The sequence below is a fragment of the Pseudorasbora parva genome, chromosome 6 (assembly GCF_024679245.1).
Source record: "Pseudorasbora parva isolate DD20220531a chromosome 6, ASM2467924v1, whole genome shotgun sequence".
NCBI lineage: Eukaryota > Metazoa > Chordata > Actinopteri > Cypriniformes > Gobionidae > Pseudorasbora > Pseudorasbora parva.
In genome coordinates, this window is record NC_090177.1 from 40,051,331 (window position 1) to 40,071,138 (window position 19,808).

A 19,808-nucleotide genomic window follows, 5' to 3' on the forward strand; every position below is an offset into this window, starting at 1 on the left:
ATGGCCCCGCCCACCGACTCTATACACGATGTGATTGGCCCGTCCAGATTGTGAGTAATACAGCTCAGAAGGGTATTGAGAGTTCCTAGACGACACTTGCGGGCAGATTAAATTTGCTGCCGCTAGGGTGCGTCTAGATTTCTAGGCTATCCAACACAATCAAAAAATTACCAAAAAAACCCACACTAAAGCCCCGTTTCCACCACAGGAACTTTACCCAGGAACTTTGGGGTGGTACTCTGTGTGTTTAGACCGCAGGAACCAGGGTCTGAATGAAATTCCGGGTAAATATTTCCCCCTCCAAACGGCCCTGCTCGCGAGGTAGTACTTTTTTAAAGTTCAGGAACTTTCGAGGGCGGGACTCGGGTGCTGAACATGCTGATTGGTTGAGCTCACGCAGCATTTTATTTCAACTCTGCATTTTTAAAAGTCTTTTGCGAGGTTCGGTCTGCGTTCAGTAAATATCAGTCTTGCTCTCTGTCTGATGGCGCGCGTTCATCTCAGCCATCTCACGTGCAGTAATAGCTGATAATATACATTGTCATTTTAAATCTAGCTTTACAAGCTTTCTGAATATGCTGCATGCTGCTGAATCTGCATATTAGTGCTCTATTCTGTCGTTGTTAATTACCTCTTTAGTAAACCTATACATAACCAGCAAAAGCAGCACCGCTTGAATCTCTTCCATACTCGTTATTATTATTTTTTTACAGTCTATATTTTTTACCAGGTAAACGACCTGACCGATTACTTTTAAGTGTGCGTCCTTACATGACGTGACCGCGCGCGCCGCGCTCATGTTGACAAGAGAGGAAAGCTCACGGGGAAACGGGGAAACTTTTTATTTCGTAAGTTATGAAGATAATGTTGGAATAATGACACAGAGTATATTGCCCCAGGCAGTTTTTACTTTTACTTTTTTTTTTTCTGAGATGATGATTATTACACTTTACAACAAATAAATAGCTTATTATATAATACTGTATTAGTCCTGGTGGCCGTTAAGAGTTGCTATGGCTACAGTAATCACACTCCAGCTGCTGGAGAAAACAGCGTTGACATCTTTGATGCGGCAGACAAACTGCATCTGACAAAATGATTGCGATTGAAAGTCATCACATGTAAACACCAGATCGGTTTAGATAACGTCTCATGTAAACAGTCCACTAAATCTTTCAATCGGTACACACAAAAATAATTACTGTCCGTCACTGACTTGGAGGAGCAGTCGCGCGCAGTAATATATGTTTGTTATATGTCCTCTTTTCATCTATATAACCCTTATCCGGGAAATAATTGTAATTATGTCGTTAGTTGGGCTGTCGTGCTCGTGCATTGAGTTGTTCATGAGAACGGTTTGTGTTTTTGACTTTTTCATTGAATATTCGACCTGGATTTGTAACACAAATTATTGTTGCCTGGGTTACGTATGTGTGGGGCGTAAGGGTGTGCACGAATATTTGAATAGTCGAATATTCGATCTGTAATTAACATTCGAAAACTAAAAATACTATTCGAATGTTATTGTGTTGATTTGCTGGCTTTAAATGCAGTGAATCCATGAGAAATCCCTCTAAATCTTGCCGTTATAACTCAATCCACTGGGTGGCGCTGTGGAGCGGGTTCATACGTTTAGTGCATATGATAACAATGTTGTTGTCTGCCTCGCAATGTTTGGAATTACTTAGATGAAAATTGAAAATTATGTTACAAAATGGAGTTACTTTTGATGAAATCAATTACTGAAAATGAGTTATCATAATATCACCACCACAAACGAGAATCCCTGACATCCAAACACCAGTGGATGAGCGATCAGGAGTGCAGGTTATAGTGCAGGTAAGCCCATGTGTACCCCGAGTGAGGGCGCGATAACTTATGATAGCAAAATGATCTCGAGACAAATGCTTCCTTTAAAGTTATTTGAGGGTTTGTGAACAGAAAACGCAAAGTGCTACACTCAAACTTCACTTAACCGTTTAGTTGTCTATGTCTCATCAACGCCTATCAGTGGCGCATTTTCTCTATCCTACCAAAGTGTTTGTGTGTGTGTGTGTACGTTCTGCACGCAAACAAACACGCTCTGCTTTATACGTTTTTCTTTCTGCTCGCGCTCCTTGATCTTATAATGCTTTTGTTCTTTAGGCATTTTTTACACACTGTTTAATGTTTTAAAAACCTTAAGATATAAAGTAAGCGTGTTGTGTACATTGCCTAATCATAAGCTTGTTCAGAAATGGTGACGACATATCGAGGAAAAAAAAGAAACATCTCTCTCATTTTCTTAAAATACCTAATTTAAATAAACGAATATTCGAATATTCGATTTTTATGAGCCCAAATATTCTAATACAATATTTTGGGAAAATGCCCATCCCTAGTGGGCCGGAGCTATCAAAAAAGGGCCTAGACCCTTTTGGGGGTAGGGGCGTGCTTGTTTTGGTGATTTAAAATATAAACAACGGTTACCAGAAAGCCCTTACCCCACCTGGAAGGAAATATGGATCTTGACAGACTATAAACCATTGTTTCGTCCACAAAATCAAGTCAATGGGACAACTTTTTTTCACTAGATATTTTTGAAAATTGAACTTTGTGTTCCACTGAAAAAAGAAAGTCCTTCGGTTTGGAGCGACATTCAACTCTGCCATTATTTACACACCCTCATTTTTATGTGAACTGTCCATTTAACTCTTAAAACACTGTTTTTTCCTCTCTTGTTGTCACAGGATACTCCACTGGAGTTCAGCAGGTTCATCCAGCCCTGATCCAGAGGCCGTATGGGTAAGCATCTTCTCATTCTGCTAATGTCAGGGTTGAGGGACGACCGTTTGTGCGTAAATAACATGAAATCCTAGCATGAGTCCTCAGAAATTGTCCTGTCAAAACTGCAGTTTCCTTTAGCCCAGAACTGTCAGTTATTCTTAATCTGGCTTCTCCTGCTCATATATCCCGCATTATTCAGCTCGTCTCACTCGCTGTAAATCTCAGGACATGAGCTGTGAACGTCCAGCTCTTCCTCAGCACCGATTGTCATGTGTTTACAGTCACGGCTGCTTTTCTCCCTGCGGTTTATTTTCATCTCTCTCATACTGTCAGTGGCACTGTCGATTTCTCACTCTTTAAACTGTTCCTGTTTCTATATTTCCCACTTGGTTTCTTTCTTTCAGTGTTTTTCTTTCTTTCTCTCTTCCCTATCTGGTTTGACCTGTTTGTCTGTCAGTTAGGTCACCACCTGCCTCAAGTCTGCTAACCAGCCAGGTGTTATGCAAATCTCTCTCTCTCTCTCTCTCTCTCTCTCTCTCTCTCTCTCTCTCTCTCTCTCTCTCTCTCTCTCTCTCTCTCTCTCTCTCTCTCTCTCTCTCTCTCTCTCTCTCTCTCTCTCTCTCTCTCTCTCTCTCTCTCTCTCTCTCTCTCTCTCTCTCTCTCTCTCTCTCTCTCTCTCTCTCTCGCGTTCCCTATCCCACAGACATACGCACACACATCTGAATTAGGGCTGTGCAATTCTGAAGAAATATGTGATATTCGATTTGTGATATGATATTGCTATTAGTGTGTAAAATCTGCTTCAATTATATTTTATAAAATGACTTAAAAACTGAGAATGATACCATTTATGTCTTTAACATTCATTCTGGGAAAAGAAAGCATCACTACAACAAAAAATTATGTCACAAATCTGACAATATCACTTTAACATCAATGTAAATAAACAAAAAATGTAATGCAAATATTTAAATACCAAAAACTCAAGTACGGTGATGTAGCATGAAATAAACATGATTGAACACTAAAAAAAATGCTGTGAAGGGTGAATTTGAAGATAAAATGGACAAACTATGACCTGCTTACCTGGCGTAACTCTGTTGCTTTTAAATGTGCTATATAAATCAAATTTGACTTGACTTGAAATAACGTTTTTTTGTTTTGTTTAAAGACTTAGACTAAGGACTAGTCACACTTAAGCCCCTTTCACACTGCAAATCGGACCCGCAATATTCCCGGGTCGCCTTCTGTGTGAAAGCACCACGTCCCGGAATTGATTACCAAACTAAACCCGGGTCGGGGACCTAGTAACATTGCAGGGTTTGACCCGGGACGAGCGCTGTGTGAACAAAAGCCGAAACTAACGCCGCAACGTGTACGTAGTTATCGTGCGACTCCTAGAGCTTGTTTTTTCAATAATACAACCCTGCAGTGCCAGAAGAGCTCGTCGGTGTTTTAAACGCAGAGAGTGTTCGTATACAAAAGAAACTAAGATTAAACAAGCAGAAACGTGTACAAACTGGACACAAGTCGAGACCACGGAGCTCCTTACTATCCGCGCTGAAGCTGAGATCGCTCGCCATTATACGTCACATCCGGATGTCACGTGTCAACTCGACCCGGGACCGTTACGGGTTGTGTGTGAAAGCGCACATATTACGGTATTTCGCTGGCAGTGTGAATGGACCAAATCTAGCGGCCCGGGAACAAATGCCGGGTCGCATTATCCGTGTATTTGCCGGAATCGCAGTGTGAAAGGGGCTTTAGTTGTAAATTTAGAACTGTTTATTCTTAATGACTGTTCTTTGCAATGATTGGCTTACCATGTTTCATTCAGAGCTTTTTAATCCTGATATAACTTTGTGAATAAAATAAAAATATTAAAAGAAATCTTCATAATTATTTTTAATATGGCAATACTGCCAAACAGATATTCTAACTATAAACAAAAAGCATAGTAACTCCAATTTAGGTTAAAATGTAAAGTTAATGTATTTGCACAGCAGGATATTTAGTTACCAAAAAAGAATGTTTGGAAACGTTTTGGGAATCGGATCGTTACTCCCAGAATCGGATCGGATCTTTAAGTGCCTTAAGATTCCCACCCCTATTGACTCGGTAATGTATAGTTATATCAAGGTAAAACTTAACATCAAGAACATAAACAAAGACTCCTGATTTGTTGTGTTATTTTAATTTATCTTTATTAAACATAAGATTTAAAAACTGTAGGCTTCATATGAATTAAATATACACGGATGCAGCATAAATCTACAAAGGTTATTCAGCCAAGAGCACAGTGATTTTTCTCTTGTTGTTTGACAGATAGCAGCAGGTTTACTGTATTAGCCGGCTGTCACTTTAAGATCATTATTGGCATGCATTTGCTTTCTTTCCCCAACTGATATCGTTCACTTAAAGCATAACTTATTGTGTTTATCGATAATCGTCAAGACAGCCATTTTGACATAACTGAGTGTGTATTTGACAGTTGAAGTGTGTAACAAGAAACGGAACTGAAGAGATCACGCTTTCAGAGCGGCGACTTGTGCGCACGTTTCTTTGTGTGTGTGTGTGTGTGTGTGTGTGTGTGTGTGTGTGTGTGTGTGTGTGTGTGTGTGTGTGTGTGTGTGTGTGTGTGTGTGTGTGTGTGTGTGTGTGTGTCAGACAGCGCGAGACTGCAATGTGTTGTTTTCGCAAGTTATTGCCTTTAATAACTCTTTTCAAAGGAACTGTATTTAAGAAATGTATTTCAATTAATCATAAAATGGTCACTAGACATTAAGAAATTGTTATTTTCAAATATTTATATCACTGACAACAGTAGTCCGGCCAGGATATTGTCATTTAAAAGTTGTTGCAGCGCTCAACTGACATTGATGATGTCATGTTGTGTTTTGGGCTGAAGCTCCGCCCTCCACCCATCGACCAATCCCGAAGTCAGTAGTGTTCCGTGTTGCCAGATCTGCTCAGGTTACCACAGCTGCAGATCTACAAACGTTCCTGCTGATCCTGCAGCCAATCTGGCAGCCTCGAGTCAGGGGGAGGGGGCTACACCGATCTACAGTCATTTAAAAGTGACTGCAGTACCAGTTTTCGCCACAATCTTACACACACTTCCTTTAATATCAAGCAAGTCAGTCGTTTGCCCAGTCTATTCTCTGCTATATGCGTCGACCTAAAACATACACTTTTCATAATGTAGTAGCGTATTAAAGTCATTCCGATAATGCGTGCTGTTTCGATATGCATATTGCGATATGTACATTTGCGATATTTCAATTTCAATATATTGCACAGGCATAATCTAAATCATATAATAGTTACTTGACCACATATCATTCCAAACATGTCAGTTTTCTTCTAAACAGAAATGCTTTTAACAGAGTTGTTCCCCTTTCATGACTTTGAAAGGACTTGTTGTGCTTTTTGGAGCTTGGCGACTATCACCGGATAAAAAGAGCTGCAAAAATATTCTTAATTTCTAAAATATATACATTTTAAATTCTTTAATAATAATCTGTATCGTTTAAATGTTTGGGGTCAGTATTAGGATTTAAAGAAATTAATACTTTTATTTAGCAAGGACACATTATACTGATCAAAAGTGACAGTAAAGACGTCTACAATGTAATTGAATACAAAAAAAAAGTATCACTGTTTCAACTAAAATATGAAGCACCACAACTGTTTTCAACATTGATAATAATTATAAATGTTTGTTTTAAATTTAAATAATAAATCACAATAATACTGTTTTTACTGTAGTTTTGATCAAATAAATGCAGCCTTGGTGAGCAAAACAATCGTACCGACCCCAAACATTTAAACACTAGTGTATGTTTCTTATTGTTGTATTTGGTTACGGTGTCAAACACACACATGGACTATTGGACATGTAAACATACAGTCAATCTTTCATGTATCATTCTTAAAAGTAAATGCAAATGCAATTCAATCACTGCCTGAATTTATTTTTTTCAGATGTGAATGAGGTTGTAACTCTAGGAAAAAAACAACCTCTGTGTGTACAGAGCAAGATTCATCTCAGAAGAAGTGTGTGCCGTATATAGACGGCGTGTGTACATAGTGTCTTTTTTTTATGCTAAGTCGAGGGTCTTGTCCATTATATGTGGGGTCTGTATTTAAACTCACTGTCTGCGGGTTAGCCTCTGGTTTGAACAGGTGTCTTGTACCCATTGTGGGTCTGTTTGCATTGAAAGGTAAAGGGACAGTTCAGCCAAAAATAAAAATTGTCATCATTTACTCGCCCTCAAGTTGTTTCAAACCTGAATGAGTTTCTTTCTTCTGCTGAGCACAAAAGAAGGGATTTTAAAGGTTTTCGGTAACCAAACAGTTGATGAGCTCCATTGACTTCCTTATTAAAAAAATGTTTTCTCTCTCTCTCTTACTCCATGCGATGGAAGTCCAGCAGCTGTTAAGTTAACAACATTATTCAAAACAGCTCCAATAATCGAGTCGCGCTCTCTATGCTCTTAACAATACTTGTTCCTTTGTCTTTTTGTCCCCATACTTTTTTGCTTCAAATGAAACATGTAATGTGATTCACCTCACAGCTGATTGGCTCGCTTCATGGCTTATAACGCTAATTCCTATGGGAGAAATTAAAAGGAAAAATGCTAAAAAGGGGGGCGGACAGTAATTCACTGACGTGGTTGTTGAGTAAATGAGGAGTTTTATTTTTTTTCAGTGGACTATCTTTAATACGAGATTGTCTGATGACGTTTGATGAGTATTCACTCTGAACAAAGCATCCATTATCAGTTTTGAGTCGTGCATAATCACTGCTCCGTTCATTTAGTGAGCTGTTGATCCTCATGGAGATGGCACTCTCGCCATCTGTCGGCTGGAATTAGAGGGATTTTTTTCGTCTGGGGAATAGGGTGATGATTTTGGGGGCGTCCTGAGGTAGGAGGCTTTGGCAGGTGCTAGAGATGGGGATTACAGAAGTGGAGGGTTCTGCTAACACCCCGTGGTTGGGGGCTGGGTGTTGGCAAACACACGGCATTGTGGGAGGTCTGCAGGTTTAGGTAGCTCTGCTGAACTAGCACAATGAGGATCAAACCACTTGAGCATCTGACATACACACACACACGTCTGTCACACACTGTTGGCTTGTCATGTGGCCCAAGTCTAACCCTGCATCCCTGAAATAGTGAGATTAGAATAGGGTGTTTGAAAGGAATTTATTTCTTTTATTTACGGTTAGATTTTCGATGTGTGGATCTGTGCGCAGTCTAAGGGCTAATGCTGCCAGCTTTGTGCTTGGGAGGAGGATTCGGTTCAGAACTACGAACACAAATGGTCTCAAAAAACTACAAACATGGCGGATGTGTGCGGCTGACAGTTAAGTAGAGAGGTTTAGATAAAGGGGTTTGAGTGGATTCATATTCAGCATTCAACCTGATAAAAATATTTATTTATTGTTAACTGTGTTATACAGGTCCTTCTAAAAAATTAGAAATTAGTTCATTATTTTCCATAATGTAATGATAAAAATTAAACTTTCATATATTTTAGATTCATTGCACACCAACTGAAATATTTCAGGTCTTTTATTGTTTTTTTATTGTTATCATTGACACCCTCAAGCGAGAGGGTAAGAAATTTCCGAACGAATAGGCTGTTCCCAGAGTGCTGTATCAAGGCACCTCAGTGGGAAGTCTGTGGGAAGGAAAAAGTGTGGCAAAAAACACTGCACAACGAGAAGAGGTGACCGGACCCTGAGGAAGATTGTGGAGAAGGACCGATTCCAGACCTTGGGGGACCTGCGGAAGCAGTGGACTGAGTCTGGAGTAGAAACATCCAGAGCCACCGTGCACAGGCGTGTGCAGGAAATGGGCTACAGGTGCCGCATTCCCCAGGTCAAGACACTTTTGGGCTACAGAGAAGCAGCACTGGACTGTTGATCAGTGGTCCAAAGTACTTTTTTCGGATGAAAGCAGATTTTGCATGTCATTTGGAAATCAAGGTGCCAGAGTCTGGAGGAAGACTGGGGAGAAGGAAACGCCAAAATGCCTGAAGTCCAGTGTCAAGTACCCACAGTCAGTGATGGTCTGGGGTGCCATGTCAGCTGCTGGTGTTGATCCACTGTGTTTTATCAAGGGCAGGGTCAATGCAGCTCACTATCAGGAGATTATGGAGCACTTCATGCTTCCATCTGCTGAAAAGCTTTATGGAGATGAAGATTTGGTTTTTCAGCACGACCTGGCACCTGCTCACAGTGCCAAAACCACTGGTAAATGGTTTACTGACCATGGTATTACTGTGCTCAATTGGCCTGCCACCTCTCCTGACCTGAACCCCATAGAGAATCTGTGGGATATTGTGAAGAGAAAGTTGAGAGACGCAAGACCCGACACTCTGGATGAGCTTAAGGCCGCTATCGAAGCATCCTGGGCCTCCAGAACACCTCAGCAGCGCCACAGGCTGATCGCCTCCATGCCACGCCGCACTGAAGCAGTCATTTCTGCAAAAGGATTCCCCGACCAAGTATTGAGTGCAGAACTGAACATAATTATTTGAAGGTTGACTTTTTTTGTATTAAAAACACTTCGGATGAAATATGCTAATTTGTTGAGATCATCATGAAATCCTCAGTATTAAAACAATAAAAGACCTGAAATATTTCAGTTGGTGTGCAATGAATCTAAAATATATGAAAGTTTCATTTTTATCATTACATTATGGAAAATAATGCACTTTATCACAATATGCTAATTTTTTAAGAAGGACCTGTATTTGCTACAACAATGTGAGCTTTTGCAAAGATACGTTTGGCCATTCACTTTTAAATGCATCATTTTATCATCATTCTTCACAAAAAGAGTTCATACTTTGAGGGTGTGGTAAAGTAGACGAATATATAAACGATATACATCAAATACGATACACATTCACTTACATTTTGACCTTTGTCACTTTTTTCGCCGACATTCACACTGCTGTGCCGGCAAGCAGCCATGTGACATTGTTGAGGATCTTGTATTTACGGTTTAATCGTACACAACCATTCAAAAGATTGAAAATAGTACCCTTTTTTTTAATGCTGCTTCATATTTTTAGGTGGAAACCAACATACGTACATCTTTTGTGGCATTATAGATTTTTGTTTCTGGCACTTTTGATCAATTTATCCCTCCTTACTGAATAACAGTGTTTCTTTCAAAAAATATTGAAATCCATTTTAATCTAGATAGAAGGATTTATTTATTTTTGCTCATTTATGTTCATGTTTATGCATATTTATGACAGCAATGTCATACAAGCACTCATTTAAGCAGTTCTGCATTTAGTAAGAGTGACGTGGCGCGGGTGGCCCTCGCATAAATCGCCCCCTTCACTAATTTGTCAGTAATTTAGTGAGTCCACTGTTTGTTTCTGTATTTGCCTGGTAAGACATGACCTTTAAAAACCCCTCCGTCTCTCCGTCTCTTCTCATCTCTGCCCCCACCCAACAGCTGCGGCTGCTAAAAGTGATATTCTGCTCTGGGCACCTAAGATCATTCGTCCTTCCTCTTTCTCGTCATTATTTGCTCTCCCTTCCATGTTGCTTCTTTTCATTTCTCTTTGTGCTTCTGTTCATTGTCGCTCTCATGCACAGGCACTTTTAAAAAGGCTTCCTGCATCTTCACATCATCAGAACCAAAATAAATTACAGATATCTGTAAATACTCAGACCTACTAAAATGTCCTGAATTAGCTTTATCACAGCGTGTTTTTTAACACTCAAATTACTCTTATGTAGGACAGGCTTTTGTTTCAATCCATTGGTTGTTGATTGGATGGGGGCAGATCTATATGTGTATGGATGTAGGGGTGTCATTTTATTTTTCACGATTACAGTATCGCAATATCATTATTTTTGCTTTAAATAATGATAAAATAATGAGTTTGGGGGCAGGCCAGAGCCAGGGGTTTTGTCTGAGCTATGAATAAAAAAATCATATAATTAATATTTTCTCATTATATTTGTCTTATCTTGTCCTTTTGGTGTGGAATGAGTAAAGCTGATTTGCTTTTAGGATGACAAAAAACAACAACCTGAAAACAGGCTGATTAATTGTTTTTAGGCTTCTCTACTAAAAGCGATTGTTAATGTCAAAATGATGGAGATGGCCAATCAAATTAAAGAAGGCGGGGCTTACTGTCATACTGTCACAACGCAATGAGAGTTTGTGGAAAGATGTAAGTAGATGTAAGTCTTAGACAGCTGTGATGGAAATGTTCAGCTACCGACAGCAAGAGACTAGTTAGGGATGCAAAATACGCAGATTTTTATGAAATTTCACCATTTTGAATTGACTAAATGCGAGCATGATAATTGTTAATTAGTGTGTAATATGTAATTCAGAAATAAATGTGATGGCGAGGCAAAAAACTTTTGCATTTTCTACATATTAGACATAAGAGTAAGAGTGGATTTAATTTCATTAGCCTACTACAATTAGACCTACAACTTATTTTACCATTCTGATTAATTGATTCCCTTAAATCCCTTTTAATCATTTATTCAATTACTTTATTATTATTATTATTATTATTATTATTATTATTATTATTATTATTATTATTATTTATAATTATATAAATTATAGGGATGCACCGAATCCAGATTTTTTTGAGGTTCGGCCGAATACCGAATCCACTGGTTAAGATTCTGCCGAATCCGAAACCGAATACCGAATCCAACTCCCATCCTCAGTCCATTATCACAGTAAACACATTAATGACATAAACAACGTCCACAGCTGTGTATTGTTAATTTAATTTTAATTTAAAAAAAAGGCAACATTAGGCCAGGATGACTGTGCCGTATTGCTGTCTGTAGATTCCTTCATGCCCAACTCTTATTCTCTCGGATGGGAAGTTCGGTTCTTTTCCGCGAAACTGTTCTTTCGGACAGTTCGTTTCAATGAACCGGTTAAAAAAACGGATCACCGCTTCTTTTACGTCCTTACGTAATGACGTCATTTCTATCATACCGCGGATGAAAATCAATTTTTTTTTTTACAGTCTATGATGAAAATACATTCAAACACATTCATATAAAGTATTTGTAATCAAAACTTAGTATAGTAATAATTATTATTGTCATCCATCATCTTCACGTTTTTTAATTCATGTTTTGCAACAGCACTCAATACAGCCACTGTCGTGCAAACTCTGATGTTTTACACAGATTAAAAAAACTTACATAAATAAAAACATAAATAAACACGCATGCAGTATCTCAGCTCACCGGTTCTCACAGCAAAACATGTCTCAGTTCAGTGAACTGTTGGAGTTACAACATCTACTTCAAGATATGAGTTTATTTCTAGTCTGAGGGACTGTCACTCATGTCAGAAAGTGAGTAACTATAGTAACTTGTGGGATCAGCGCTGATTTGAGACGCGAACCGTTTAGAACGATTCAGTCCGATTTGGTGAACTGGTTCGCCCGGATCACTAAAAAGATCCGGTTAAAAAGAACGATTCGTTGGCGAACCGGACGTCCAGCGGTTATTGTTTAGGGTTCTTCCACCACGAGACAAATCGGCATTGCAGATTGAACATATAGCTCAACTTGAATTGCCTTCTTGTGACTGAAAGTACTGCCAAACAACACATTTTCCGTTCACAAGTTCCATTTTCACTCTCTCACAGCCTACTGCATTCGAACGGTCCACCTACTATAGTAAACACGGTGCCATAATCAACCGCGGCATCAAGTTCGACCAGTATCGCGTAGCGCAAGCGGGTTTGGCAGAAACCGAATAAAAATTCTAAGGTTTGGCAGAAACTGAACCCAGTCAAAAAGCCCAATATTCGGCCGAATCCGAACCCGAATCCTGGATTCGGTGCATCCCTAATAAATTATACCTCAAGGTGCTCCCCAAGCACAAAAGTGAAACTCCGCCTATGACTAGAAATACTACATAAAATGTATGAAAATCAAATGTGTAAAAAAACACTGCATAGTCTTTACTGCGTGAATTATTTTTCTTATTTAAGGTACAAAAGATTCAGTCAAGAGCAGTGAGAGATTCTCTAAATTTGGACGCTGTCACTTTAAGACCGACTGCACAGATCCAGTATACGCTTGCGTTTTCTTAACATTCACTTAACACATAAATGACTGTGTTTACTTGTAAAGACTTTGTCACTTTGACACACAGGTATGTTTACACACCGCTAGCCTAGCTTAGCACAGAGACTGGAGATAAACGGCTCCAGCTAACTACTGCTCAATAAGAGACAAAATAACACCAACATTTTCCTATTTACATGTTGAGATGTGTATAGTTACATCGTGCACTAAGACCGACGGAGAATGAAAAATTGAGATTTTCTGGGCGGATATAGCTAGGAACTATTCTCTTATTCCTGCGTGATAATCAGGGAACGTTGCTGTTGTACCATAAGTGCAGCGGCTCAATGATATTACACAGAGCCTGAAAGCTCTGGGGGATACGGTGAATGAGCTTAAGTCCCAAAAAGTCTGCGTGTTCCTTTAAGCAGGATAAAGTATTGAAGAAGTCATACGACACCAGAGAGAAGTCGATCATTTCACCAGAACATGGAGTTATTATATTTTAATTAAACGTTACAAGGTCAAAAAACAAACAAAACATATTAAACATATCCATTGTTGAATCTTTCCCAACAGGATCAAAAACTTTAAACCAGCTCATTTATTAAAGGCTTCAAACCTAATAAGGTCGAATAAAGATCAGAAGGCAGATGTCTATGTAAGCCACTAACCACACACTCATTTTCTGCTAATTTGTAGCAAAGGGTTTGCCCTACTTTGTCAGTCCTCACACCCTTGTCAACTTTGGTCTTCTTTATTTTGCCCATTCTCTCTCTCCTCTTCCTTGTCTCTCTCAATCCCTCTATTTCCCTGTCTGCATTAGCATTTGCCAGGATGAATAGGGTCAGTAAGGACGACCGACTCAGTTGATTTGCCTACTCCACAAAGCCACTGTCAGTCCATATAAATCATCCTTCAGCCCAGGACGGCAACAAGGGAATGGCAGACGAATGACACTGCAGCCGTGTGTGCGCGTGTACGAAAGGAAGTGTATGCTGCTGCAGATGTGTGAGTGTGAATGAGGATGTTGCCGGTTTTGTGTTTTCAATATTTGGAGCTCAGTGTCGGCAGCCCCTGTGGGTTCCTCTTTGTTTTTGAGGGTGTTTCAGCCTCTGATTCATCTCTCTCTCTCTCTCTCTCTCTCTCTCTCTCTCTCTCTCTCTCTCTCTCTCTCTCTCTCTCTCTCTCTCGCTCTCGGTCTCCATATTTATTCATATTACATGAAAGCTACTGTTTAAAAGTTTTTTATAATTAATTCATACAAATTGGTCAAATGTGATACATTTATAATTTATAAATATTTATTCTTCAAATAAATGCTGTTCTTTTGAACTTCCTTTTCCACTATTCCCTTATCCTGAAAAAAAATGCATCATGGTGTCCACAGAAATATTAATGTGCACAGCTGTTGTCAACACGTAGTATAGTTTTATATATTTATATTCTGTGTAATTTTTGGAGAGTCACTGCTGTTTCAGAAGATGTGTAATAGCGCCCCCTACTGTATAATACTGAAAACATGGCTTGCCTGAAAAACTGGTCAATGGCGGGGAAAGAGTTAAAAACGACCAATTCAGGGGCAAGCACCACTCACAATTAACTATTATTTAACATGTTAACTAAAATGAAAGTCCATATTTTATTTGTCAGTGAGTAACTATATAGTATAGGTAACTATAATCATATAAGCATGTATAAACCTTTAAATGTATGATTTTTACCTTCTTATATTTCAGTTTAAAGTGCAATGAACTTATCACTGCAGGTTGTGACTTTTTTTTATTTAACTTCAAAATGTAAGGCATCATTAACTGTAAACATAATGTTTTAATATTAGTGTGTTTAGCTTTTTTAACAGTGTAGTAGTTCAGACTGTAGTAGTTTGAGTCCCAGCTTTCTGGGAGTTTGCATGTCCACAGTGCTCCACAATCCAAAAACATGCATGCGTTGTTCATTTTCCGTGTGTGTGTGTGTGTGTGTGTGTGTGTGTGTGTGTGTGTGTGTGTGTGTGTGTGTATCCTAGCCATGTAAAGGGAGAGTTGGGGAACCTACCGCAGAAAAATGGTCAGGCTCTCTTGATGGCTGATCGCCCCCCTCCCTTTTTGTTATTTCTCCCAGGAAACTCCCATCATTTGTATGGACCAAACCTCATAATATGAATAATCAAATCTATATATAATTCCAAGGTTGTCCAGTTGCCAGATCATGTGTGAAACACATCCTACTCGCACAATCAACACATACAAATTTGGACCTCATTTGTGACCTTGCTCTGGGAGCCTCGAGCCCTGTTGATACCTGCGCAGGTAGAAGACACGGAAGCTGAATCAAGCATCACTAGTAGAAATGGGAGAAGTCGGGTGGTGCTCTGGCGAAAAACTAAACAAAATGTACATGAAAACTAATTTGTTGCACTGATTTGGACAGTGGGAAAAATGCCGTTACTTGGCACATTAAATCACAACGGCACAATCGGAGGCACAGAAGGGACACATACACCCCCCCCCCCCCCCATCTTATCCTCTCTTCGCTCATAGGTCTCCTGGATTTTGTACCCAAATGTTGACTGGTGTGGTGATTCTAAAGGCTCTGATTGTAGCTAGCGCTCTGTAGAGAAGTTTGTCCGTTTAGGGCTACCGTAGAAACATGGCAGCACAAAATGGCGACTTCACTGTAAGGAAACGCGCGGTGTGTGTCGATAGAAATTTGGGGGAAATTTATAATTGCGATTATTCTGGGTAAAATTGCGATTGCGGTTTAAAATGCGATTATAATTATTTTATTTTTTCAAATGAATAGTGTGTGTATATAACATTGTGTTTATATATTATGACTGCTAATAATTATGATTTATTACTGCAAAAAAATATTTTTAAAAATAAGAAATATTGCCATTACAATAACATTTAATATCATAATACTAATACTATTAATGTAAACTATGAACATCCACTGCGGGGGGAAAAACTCCTGTACATTGAAGAAAAACAGGGATTGTTCTATTAATGTATTATTTTTTTAAGTTTCTTAAGTTTTTAAATGTATTAAGTATTATTTTTCTTCTTATTTATTACCCAAAAGTTTAATTCATACTAAAGGCCAGAGGGCGCCCTCGAGGGGAAAACGCCACATTTCCCTTAGAGAAGAAATAAGAAATGCATGAGACAGTATTTCACCCCCCCTTTAACACCCTCTTCCTCTCCTCTCTCTCTGCAGACTCAGCCAGCCATATGTTTACCCTCAGGCCTTCCTGCAACCCAGTCTGGTTCTGCCCGCTCAGGTCAGCTCCTCCAGCACCACCAGCCCTTACCTCGACTTCAGCTCTGCCTACAACCAGTACGCCTCCTCGGCCTTCGAGCAGTACCCCTACGCCCCCTCGCCAGGCTTCCTCAGCTACATGTACCCTCAGGCCTCCGCCTCTGCCTCCGCCTCCTCCACGCCCCTGCCCCTTGGAGGCAACCCCACCGCAGCCTTCATCCAGCTTCCTCCTCCTCAGCTCCACTCCGACCGCCTGTAGAGCAGCTGAAGCACAGACCGGGTATGCCGAAAATTGCACTGGAGCATCATGGGGGATTGTGACATCATTGTGACTGGGGTCGCATACAAAGGGCTTCGAGTTTTTCTGCTTTTCATTATCCCTCAATTTAGGGACTCTTTCTCTGATCGGTTACTCTTATGATTAATTATTATATTATTGTCATTACTGGTAGATGAAGATTGTTGAAGAACCAATATTAGATGAATAAACGGTGGATTGCAGGGATTGCGATTCAGACGAATCCAGTGACTGATTATAAACCACAGCTTACACACACACACACACACACTACTGGTCAAATGTTCGGGAGCAGTAGTCTCTGATGCATTTACATTTGGACATTATTATTCTATTTTAATATTCCTGTGATCAAATTTCTGAGCGGTCACATGATCCTTCAGAAATCATTCTCATTTGAGGATTTGCTGCTCAGGAAACATTTTGAGTTTTTGTGGAAATGTGATACTTTGATGAATGCATTAATTTGATCTTTAGTAACATTATAAATATATTTACTGTCACTTCTGATCAGTTTAATGCATCCTTGCTGAATACAAGTATTTATTTCAAGAGAAGACCAAACTTTTGAGCGGTAGTGTGTGTGTGTGTGTATACTGCGTATAAGACTTTTTTAAGGTTGGATGTGCACCTCTGCAGATCTATTAAGCACAAAGCCTTTTTCATTTATGCAGCTGTTCTTATGACACAAATGTGCTTCCCTTTCCCTGAGCAAAAACATGTGAATTTTTTAACCGAAATTTTTCCAACAATAGATAACTTTTCTAGAAATGTAGCATTGCATAGGATTTGTAATTCCGCTTATCGCCTTCAGTTCCTGTAGTTCCTCTTCCCTTCATCACAATCATAGATTGATACAGCATTAATCCAGCGTTCAGTAACACGCGGATTCAGCTCGTCTGCGAACCATCATGAGGAAGTAAACATTGAGTATTAATCATATTCTAATCCTGTCTTATACGTGACGCTTTTTAGACTGTTTTGGTCGATAGCTACATCTGCTAAGAGGACAAAAGAAAGAGTATTGAGACAAATGTCAGTGGTTGCCATTGGTATCGCTCCACAAATGACACTACAGGACAAAATGCCAGCAGGAACACATGGGGGAAATCCTGATTGAGGGGACGTTTGTTTGGATAGCACAAGACGATATATTGCCTGGACAATCTGTTTGCTTTCACAAGAACAGTGTTGTCATTGATCGACCCTGCAACACTCAAAATATGAAAATACCTTACAGTAAAAGCCATAAGACCAGAACATGCAAAACAAGTAATAAAGTCCTTTACAAAAGCTGAGCTTCATTGGTGTGATCTTTTTTTCCCCCACGTGACGATTATATTATATCTGTGCCTTAATTCATTTCAACTTGTCAGTTGAGTTTGCTTTTCTTTGGATCTTCCTTTGTTTCCTCAGACAATTCATTAAAAAAACACGTATAGTATACAAGCACCTACGACGGGTAACCAAAGGCCGTTTGACAGACATTTATGGCTGCTTCAATGGAAGCGCTGGAGTCTAGCCAAGAGTTCACGGACATGCAAACAAACCTATGCAAATGAAGGGAATGGAGGGCAAATGGGGCTTTCTGCAGGGCTTTATATCTTTTTGTGAGTAGGCAAACTATCACTATGGAAACTACAGGAAGTTTTACGCGCAGGCCTCAGACCTCAATCCAAATGAGCACCTGTAAACGACTTCACAAACAGTTCTTTGACCAGAGCAGTGCTTCTGTGCTCTGTGTGACGTTCCCATTGTCTCCTGCAGAAGTATTTTCCTTGTTCTTGTTTTTGACTACTTTTTATGCAGCACTTACATGTCAAGTTGGGAAAAAAACAATACTGGCTGATTGTGTGAACATGTCTATAACCCTGACCATATTTAGGGAAATCAGCAGTCAAATTACACGTGAATGATATCAACAGTCAGCCTAAAGGGATAGTTCCCCCTAAAGCCGAGGACACACCTAACGACTGTTAGGCCCATTATGAATGGTCATGTCATGCTCAAACGTGCCCAATCGGGGACAGTTGCGTTGAGTCTGTGTTTACAGTCGGTGTGAAAAATCATGCCATGTGCTGTATTTTAAGATTGTAGTCTTGGCATTGAAGAAACAGTCATTGTCAGTCCTCCTCACAACGATTTCTAGTTTAATATTTTTCTCCGTTTAATATTTGCGCGGATGACGTCACTGTTTTCTTGGAGACTTTTTTTCAACCCTTGTGTGGTGTTCATATTTGTGTTACTCAGCCAGTGTTCGTGGGTCTGCTGGACCCGCTGCATTTTTGGGTTTTTAATTCAACTCAAACTAAAATGTTGTTAAAATACTCAACAGATGTTTACTTCATCCCAATTACAAGCAATATAAACAGCATATATGGTTAATATTTTCTCTTTACCTTTGTTAGATCACATGTAAGAATTGCCACCTTGTGTGGGAACGGCAGGGGTAGAAAAACAAAACTCACTCTTGTAGCTACTCTCTCACACTTACACAATCTCTCTCACACACACAACCATAGCGCACACACGCACAAAACACGCACACACGCATGTGCACACACACACACACGCGCATGCACACTTGGATATGTGGTGTATGGTTCCTCTCCATAAGCATACTGGTTTTTCTAATGTACAAACTGTATAATCTATCCCCCTACACTAACCCTACCCCTACCCATCACAGAAAACGTTTGACATGTTTTGAATTTCAAAAAAACACCATTTAGTATGTATTAGTATGAGGACAGAGATGTCGTCATAAACCATGTTTACGTTGTAATATGTCATTATACACATTTGTGTCCTCATAAACCATATACATGAACACACACACACACACACACACACACACACACACTAACAGCAGGCCCTGACAGGAGGAGGACAGAGTAAAGGTACACAGGACCTACTACTTCCACACTTTTAGCCCCGGGTCCAGTGGACCTGAACATCCTGTGTGTGATATAAATGTGTAGGGCGGGGTGTACAGTGTGTGGTCATTGAAAATGCGTTCTGATATTTATTCCTCACAGAAAATGAGCCAAGGCCAATGAGTCTCAGTTTGAAAAAATAATTAATCGTATCATTTTTCTTTCGATAAAAAATGAAAATGGGTCCAACAGACTCCTAAAAAAGGAGAGAAATGGTGTCATAAAAGGTTTGCAACTTGAAAATACATTAGACAACTGGTAAGGAAGAAAAAAGATCAGAAGATGAACGAAGGGTTTTGAACGACACGAGGGAGTGATAATGACAGAATTAAAATGTGTGTGTGTGTGAGAGAGGACCGTGTATTGCCGTTAAATGTTGGCCTGGATGCCAGCTGAACTCAGCCCCGCCCACAAAAGTTTTAGGTTGGGCAGTTCGGTCTGGCCTTGCTCCATAG

The 19,808-nt window shown here is 39.7% G+C and overlaps 1 protein-coding gene across 1 annotated transcript in view; it reads left to right on the plus strand.

Moving 5' to 3' along the window:
- The window catches only part of rbm38 (RNA binding motif protein 38), a 35,048-nt gene extending 17,338 nt beyond the window's left edge, over window positions 1-17,710 (plus strand). Inside the window, exons 3-4 of the mRNA XM_067446915.1 lie at window positions 2,730-2,784; window positions 16,078-17,710. Coding sequence (XP_067303016.1) covers window positions 2,730-2,784; window positions 16,078-16,378 — 356 coding nt within the window. The 3' untranslated portion in view covers window positions 16,379-17,710. The remainder of the gene's footprint in view (window positions 1-2,729; window positions 2,785-16,077) is intronic.
- Window positions 17,711-19,808: the final 2,098 nt, after the last annotated feature.